The sequence below is a fragment of the Apium graveolens genome, unplaced genomic scaffold (genome assembly GCF_009905375.1).
Source record: "Apium graveolens cultivar Ventura unplaced genomic scaffold, ASM990537v1 ctg3099, whole genome shotgun sequence".
NCBI classification, from domain to species: Eukaryota; Viridiplantae; Streptophyta; class Magnoliopsida; order Apiales; family Apiaceae; genus Apium; species Apium graveolens.
In genome coordinates, this window is record NW_027417936.1 from 1,553 (window position 1) to 10,405 (window position 8,853).

General features: G+C 35.0%; 1 protein-coding gene across 1 annotated transcript; it reads right to left on the minus strand.

Annotated features, from left to right (window-relative positions):
- Positions 1–366: 366 nt before the first annotated feature.
- On the minus strand, positions 367–1,192 carry LOC141700929 (uncharacterized). Its single transcript, XM_074504579.1, has 3 exons — positions 845–1,192; positions 651–710; positions 367–545 (listed from the first exon to the last, which is right to left on the minus strand). The coding sequence occupies exons 1-3, from the start codon at positions 972–974 to the stop codon at positions 367–369; spliced, it is 369 nt and encodes a 122-aa protein (XP_074360680.1). The 5' UTR covers positions 975–1,192.
- Positions 1,193–8,853: the final 7,661 nt, after the last annotated feature.

The window sequence follows — 8,853 nt, forward strand, 5'->3', positions numbered from 1 at the left end:
CAATCTGATTTAAATTTCGGAGGAGTAAATAGGAATTGGATAATTCACAAATAGGATTCATGATTATGTATATGTGTATAGCATAAAAAATGGCAGTTCATGGCAGGTGCCAAGATCCAATGTGTGAAGTCCACTCACATGGTACATCGCAACTAAAACGTTATTACAACATAATTTGGGCATATTATTGTAACATGACTGAGAAGTTACTGATTCGCATGACTTACCGATGTCTGAGTGATCTGAAGAGAAAAGTTACGGCAAGATAAATAAGACCCACGTAGGAAAGTACTGTAATTAAGCTGTAAAAATGCAAAGAACAAAAAAAAAATTACTCGTTAGTTCTACCTTGGAACAAAATAACAGTTAAACGTAACTAATTTTTACATCTTTAAGGCAATAAACATATGGATTAGTGAATACTTTAGGCATTAATATTCTGACCTTATTAAGATCTGTGGTGTAAGAAGATGACATTATGACAGAAGTTCCCATTCCAAAGATAAATGCTGATCTTGATTCATCTCTCCACATGACTAGATCAACTGAAAATCACATTCAAAGAATAATTTAATCTGTGCTCAAATTCTAAGTGTTTTAATAAATAAGAATAATACTAATTGGCTTTATTACTGAAAACAAAAGTTTACCTAAACTCTGCAGTTTGCTGTGTCTCTTGGGCACTGAACAATATCCATCTGCAACTGGAACTAAATGGCAAAGAGAAAAGAACAATCAAGAATGATACCGAGCAAACCTATGACATTGAACTGTTGACTTTCAGAATAAGGACTGATAAGTAAAAATTAAAAAGAGGATTAGCAAAGCAGAAAAAATAACATACTTGGTTCAGTTTTTGTGGGTTTCGAGACAATTCTGGGATGGATCGCACCAGGAGTAGTCTGTTTCTTGACTGTTGTTGAAGTGGGAGCCGATTTTAAGTTATTTTCTTCAATTCTCTGTTCTTCCACCATAATCTTTTTGGCCTTCTGTTCTGGAATGCCAATTTCTGTCACAACTAAGCTTTCTTTTATTATTTCAGTCTCAATTTCCTCATCAGACTCTTCCTCCGATTCTTCATCCCAATCATCTTCATCCCAATGATCTTCATCATACTCAGATTTGATCGGACCGACATTACCTAGATTGCTTGTGATAGTCTTTTCTTCATACTCAATAAGTTCCTTACAATTACTTTAGCAATACCTGCAGGGCTCTTCTTGATAGCTACAACAGACACATTAAGAACCTTTTTTGTCTGATCAAAATGCTCGTTGGACTCAGAATGTGATCCCTCTGATTCAATTGACATCCTCCTGATTTCATCAGCAAAGAGAATTCTACTAGAATCACCGACAATTTTATCCGAATTTGATTCAAATATGACCAACTGAGATGAAATCTCCTCGCTACCATTGGCAGGCACATTCGAGTCCTTACCAGCCTCTGATCTTGTCTTCCTCAGTCCATCATTACTCTCATTTCTCACACTAGACACCTTACTGGATGTAGATTTCACCTTTCTCAACTGCAGTGAACTCCTATCGCTGGGAATGTCATCATCTTTGGACTTTTCATCTTTGGACTAGTACACTGACTTCTCCAAATAATCATACTCGTCAAACTCCATATTAGAGATTCAGAGAGTCAAAATCTGAACCCTGATTTAAAATGAAAAAGTGTATTGGAAAATGATATATAAATATAAAAGGTAAGACTAGTAGAAATACTTGTTAAAGTAATATAAACAGTTTTAAGGCATGATTAGACCGGCTTATAACTTAATTTAAAGCATATTTCACTAGAATTCACTTGAATTAATTCAGTTGGATTAGGCTGTCAAGCATACAATATATCCATAAATGTAAATATATGAATAATATGGACTTTTTGCATACTCTCACTCACCTTACCACACAGAGAGACAAGCAGAGAGAGGGGAGAGACAGAGAGAGAGGGAGAGAGGGAGGGGGAGAGAGAGAGAGAGATTTTGAAGCAAAACTACCTTCTTCTCGAGTCCAGAGGCGAACTGCGAAGCAATTGGAAACTGAAGATTAGTTTACAAACCCTCACGGCGTTTCTTCAACAAAATTGAGCTTCTTCTCGGCCGGCTTCTTCTTGCTGCTTTGGAAGCCATCACACAAATCTAGGGTTTAAGAATTGATGGAAATAAAAAGAGAGAGATTGATTTGTGAATGTGTTTGTTCGTGAGAATTGAGAGAAATTCGAGATGTGTACAGGTTGGTTTGGAGAGAGATCTTTGGATGTGTGTTTGGGCTTTATTTCGCACGGATCGATGAGTTGGCGTGTCTCAGAAGCGTTGGATTAGATTTCCTTCTGTAGGATTTTGGTTTTGCTGTTCAAGATCGAGTAGATATTACATATAGTCCCTCCGTCCCTCCCAAATGTTTACATTTAGGTGGGGCGCGGAGTTTAAGAAAAATGATAAAGTAGTGGAGAAAAGTTGAAAAGTGAGTAAAGTAGTGGGACCGATTAATATTATATGTATAAAGTGGGTATAGTGGAGGAAAGTAGTGGATGTAGTTAATTTAAAAATTATAAAAACTTTACTATTTTTGGAAAATTTTGAAATGTAAACAATTGGAAGGGACGTCCCAAAAAGGAAAGTGTAAACAAATGGGAGGGATATAGGTAGTATTATTTAAGTAAGAAAAGAAAAGACGAAAGCTAATAAAAAATTTATTTATTTATTTATTTTTAATATTTTTAGAAATCCCTACTTATACATAAATAAAATAAAGATTTTTAATTTTTTATCATATTTTTTTTTAAAAGAATCGATACTTCATTTGGGATAATAGCGCATACATGGATTAACCTAATACTGATAGTACACCCCTAAAATTGATTGTTTTCACATCCGTACGGACGAATCGTCGAAATTTTATTTTAAAAGTATCGATACTTCATTCGGGACAATACCGCAAACAAGGCTTTGTCTATTTTGACTACTTTGACTGATATAAAATCTCACAAAATAAATATAAAAAAAAACTAATAATGATGGTACACGCCTAAAATCGACTGTTTTTAACATCCGTACGGACGGATCATCGAAATTTAATTTTATAAGTATCGATACTTCACTCGGGACAGTAGCGCAAACAAGGCTTGGGTTATTTTGACTGCTTTGACTGATATAAAATCTTGAAAAATAAATATAAAAAATTTATAATAATGATGGTACACACCAAAAATCGATTATTTTTAACATCAGTAAGGACGGATCGTTCAAATTTTACTTTAAAAAAATTTAAAAGTTAAAAGAGCCTTTATGAACATTGTGTAATGAATTAAAAGTAGAAATGAATTATTTCTATAAGGTTATATTTAAATAATGTGGAATAAAAAACATTGTGTAACTTGGTGTAGTGGTTTGCACTACACTTTATGAACTTTATGAAGTGGGAGGTCTTTGGTTCAAATCCTGGGTAGTGCAAAATTTCAGAAAAATTTTGATTTAATACTTCATCACTGTCACGCTAGCAGTGGACCCCTGCCACGTCATCAAAAAGTGGGGCCCATATGGGGGACCACCTGCCATGTCAACAGGGTCCCACTGCCACGTCAGCATGGTGGGGCCCACGTGTGACCCACCTGCCATGTTAGTAGGGCCCCTGCCACGTCAGCAGAGTGGGGCCCACATGGGGGGACCCACATGCCACGTCAGGTGGGTGGGACCCACATGGGGTGACTCGCCTGCCACGTAAGCAGGGACCACCTGCCACATCAACAGTGTGGGGACCCAGCTCTGCCACATCAACATTTATTTATTTATTTTTTTATAAAAAATTGAATATTTTTATTAATATATGTATTGGCAACACTTTACGAGATCTATGCTAACATAATTAAAACATGTTGCAGTATGGTACATTATTATATAGCTACTGCAACATTATCTACGGCAACGTCACGTAATTATGTGGTAGAAGGCCGTTTATGGCGTAGTGGCTCTAACAAAATGTTTAACAAATCTGAAAGAACTATGAACAGCTGGGGCGCCTAGCCTTCAGGAAGTCTTGACTATTCTTGAAGAGATCACTACCCCACTTATGCTATTTTGGGTTGCAACAATATCGCTTCCAGGATACAATAATACAGAGCAATTCGTCCACAGTTACGTAAAGCTCAACAATGACCTGACCTCAGTTCGCCCAGAAAACCTATGCTAATTTATATGTTATGGAGGAGAGAAAGAGAGAGAGATATCATCTTGGGTTTCACAAGTATATGATCGCAATATACCTTCCCAAATATTTTTGTTTCTGTATATAATACAAAACTAAAACATAATTGAAGATATTCATTAATTAAAATAAATATTCTGAATTAATATGCATTTAATAGAATATCCCAGAATAAAAAACATAACAGTCAATATTTACCACAACAAATCCTGATCCAGCCTAGGCCATCAGTATTTACCAGCCACAACAAATCCTAACCAGCGTCAGGACTTATCAGCCATAGCAAATCCTGATCCAGGGGCGTCAGGTTTTGTCACTCTCAGCAAATACTGACCAGCGTCAGGATTTGTCATACCCAATAAATCCTAATCAGTATTTACAGCAAATCATAGTTTATAATTCTGATAAGCAATTACTGATATTCCCTGTTAACACAGATTAAATATTAATATTAAAATAATATAATAAGTCAGTAAATATTTTAATTAAAGAAGCAGTAAAGTTCCTCTCGCAAGTCACCTCACGCACACGAGACGCCGAGACATTCACACAAATCGCCATTGGACCCGGTCCGAGTCGAGTCGTGGCGTGGCGTGGCGAGGCGAGGCGGCGACACGCATGTTTGTGTGTGCGCGCGTGAGGCATATAATAACACCATACACACCCACATGCCTTAGTAGTTGGCATACTACTTTTGCACATGGTACTATATAAAGCACTAAACCCCTCTTTACTTAATCAATATGGGACAAAACCCATAAATCCATTTTAAACTACTAACTTCACCTCGAATTCTATATGGATTACAACAAGAAAATAACTTAGATCCAAACATGAAATTTCAAGTCCTCATTACAAGGAAGAACATCCAACAATTAGTTTTAGGAAATTACATCAAAAACAAGTCTTAAACATGACTCAAACTTTCCATTTTCTGACAGGAACTGCCCTTCCTTTCTTAGTGTATGATACAGAGTGGCTAAATCATCGGGCAATCGAGGCTAGGTTAGGATGGAGGAACAGGACCTTTAATGGCCATAGGTGATCCTGATCCAATGCAGGGTATGCGATCGCAATAGTCGCACAAATTTCATGGGTCCAAAAAATTAATTCACTCCCTTTTATTTGTATAAAAGTTAATGCATATGTAAAATATTGAGATGAGTTTATAATCTAATAATCCTAACATTTCTCGAAACTTACATTATTATTCAGCGATATATGAAAAACATTCATAAGTATTTAAGACTTTAATGCAACATTAGATGTTCTTTGCCTCTAAGTTAAAATGGATGAGATGTTCTTTTCTTCTGAATTAAAATGGATGATATATATCTTTCAAAGTGCTCTTAGATTATGTTAAGTGTTTAATTTAGTTTTACCACATAACACTATACCAAAAGGGCTCAAATGCAATACTTTTTGAATGTGGAAATAGGCCAAAAAAGCGTTGCATTAGACATTTTTTTCACATATGCATCAGAAATGGGCATTGAATTCACGAGCATTGGATTTGACCCCTAAAACAATGCTTTTTGGCCATCAACTACAACACCAAAAATTATTTCATTAGGGGCATACTGTAACACAATTAGCGTGTAATGTAACACAAATTAGAGTTGCATAAAGATTGAATAGACACATTAGTTGGGTGACTTGAAATGCCATGTCAGTATGGGTCCTCTGCCACGTAAGACTTGACACATCTTCTATTCTTTCTTTCTACAACTCCATTTTGTTGTGGAGTTCCAGGGGCAGAAAATTCTTGTTTGATTCCCTTGTATTTGCACAATTCTTCCATAGTATTGTTCCTGAATTCAGTTCCCCTATCACTTCTAAAGATCTTGAGTTTGTGAGATGATCCTTTTTCAAATTCCCTTACATAAGTAAGAAGAATGGATGGTGTTTCATCCTTGGTATGTATAAAATACACCCATGTGTATCTTGTAGACTCATCAACAATAACAAGTGCATACCACCTCTTTGCAATAGACATTATATTAACTGGTCCAAAAAAATCAATGTGCAGCAAATGATATGGTTCAAGAATTGAGGATTCAGTTTTACTCTTGAAAGATGTTTTCCTTAGTTTAGCTTTCTGGCATGAATTGCATAAGCCATCAGGAGTAAATACTGCAGTGGGAAATCCTCTCACGATATCTTTCTTCACAAGTTCATTAATGTTGTTGAAATTGAGATGAGAAAGTCTTTTATGCCAGTTCCAGCTGTCTTCCACAATTGCTCTACTAAGTAGACATACTCTAGATTCATCAATATTTGTGAAGACCCTGGATTCATATAAGTTACCATGTCTAATACCAGTCATTGTAATTTTTTCATCAGATTTACTGACAATTTCACAATGTTTCTTATAAAAGTTCACATGGTAACTCTGTCACAGATTTGACTCACACTGATCAAATTATGCTTGAGTCCTGCGATCAGAGCTACATTTTCAATGATGACATTTCCATGCTTAATCTTGCCATAACCCAAAATCTTTCCTAAGTTGCATTTCCATAAGAAACATTTGAGCCAGCCTCTTCCTTAAACTTTGATAGCAGGGATTTTTTCAGTCATATGTCTTGAGCATCCATTATCCAAGACTAGAGAATTATTCATGATACCCTCAAATAAGATTTAACAATTAATTAGTGTTTTTAAGGACCCAAACTTGCTTGGATCCTTTGGCCTTTTTAAGTTTGTTAACATTTGCAGGAGATGACTTTGAATCAGAGTTTTTGCTAACATTATTAATATCAGAGTTTACACATGCAGAATCTACTTTAGATTTATTGAAAAAGTGTTTCAATTCATTATAATCATAACACAAACTGTGATACTCTTTATATGTGTAAATTGAATGCCAAATACTATCACAATGAAAACATGGATTCTGTGGTTTATATCTAACTGGTCTATTCCTAAACTCTGACTTAAGAGGAACATTATTTATCCCTTTATTCTTCCTGTAAACAAAAACAAGATGATTAGTACTACCATAGTTAAAACAGACCTTTCTAGGTGTATTAGAGATGGGTTTATATTTGTTCTCCTTCAGCTTTTCAATAACATGATAGGTCTAGATTTCCACAAAAATGGACTGCTTAATCCCTAAAGTCATAAAGTATAGAAAAATACCTACTCTTCCTTTTGAACAATGTGCGTAAGACCACAGATGTGGTGAAGCACAAATGTCAATGGAAAGAACCCGTTTTCCCATAAGCTGATGCCATAACAGTGCACTGTGAAGATTATACTAAGCATAACACATTCTTAAAAAAGAATTCTTATTAATAATTTAGTATGGCGAACTAGCAAATAATTGATTACAACTTTTGTAACCAAAAGACTTGCCTAAAATAATCAGGGTTGGGTACAAATGTTGCTGTATTTAGAAGTCCATAGTTTCCACCAATCAAAGTCTGCCTGCAATACACCTGAAGGATGGGTTTATATTTGTTCTCTTTCTTTTCCATTCCTATTCTTTCTAGGTTAATTGTCCTTATTTTTCATTTTACATCCTTCAGCTTTTGCCTAAGTTATTTCTGAGTCATTAAACCAACATTTACTGATTTTGTATGTACAGGTTCATACTTGTCAGTTTTTAATTTTGACTTAGATGCTGATGTTGACTCTTGCTCATTAACTGACTTAACAACATCAGCACTTAAGTTAAACTTAATAGGTCTTAACTTAGACTGGTTCAGTTTTACTTTTTATCAGTATTTATTGGTTTAGCTTTCACAGCTACTTTTTATTTTTCTTATCTGAATTAGTCTTATCAGTATACCCTAATCCTGATCCCCAACATCCATTTTCTAGTATATCCTGAGTTCTTTTTCCTGAATTACTCGAAAGCTTAAGCACTGCTCTTTCTTTAGCTAATTCTTTTTTTAGATAAGCATGTTTTTCTAAACATTTTTCTTTAACATACAAAGCATCATCTCTCTCCTTTTTAGTTTCTAGCATTAAAATCAACTCAATTTTTAGGTAATCTTTTCTTTTCTTGAGATCAAGATTTTCACTCTTAATCCTAGCTTTCTCAAGTGTTTGATCCCTATAACTAACACGCCAAGATTTAAGAAATATTCTTAACTCATAGATATTATCAATATCAAAAGAAAGTGTAGTTTGAGGTACCTTTAATTCAGCAGTGTTATCCTCAGTGTCAGCATTTTCCATGAGAGCATAGTTGACTTCATCATCTGATTCTGATGTATCATCCCAGTTTTTTTTCCTGGTGATCAAGGCTTGTTTCCTCTCAGCCCTAGGTTTTCTGTAGTCAGCTGTAAAGTGTCCTACTCCATCACAGGTATAGCACATTTCCTCTCCCTTTTATTATTCAGTGATACATGAAAAACATTCATAAGTATTTAAGACTTTAATGCAACATTAGATGTTCTTTGCTTCTAAGTTAAAATGGATGAGATGTTCTTAACTTCTGAATTAAAATGAATGATATATATCTTTCAAAGTGCTCTTAGACTATGTTAAGTGTTTAATTTAGTTTTACCACATAACACTATACCAAAAGGGCTCAAATGCAATACTTTTTGAATGTGGAAATAGGCCAAAAAAGCGTTGCATTAGACATTTTTTTTCACATATGCATCTGAAATGGGCATTGAATTCACGAGCA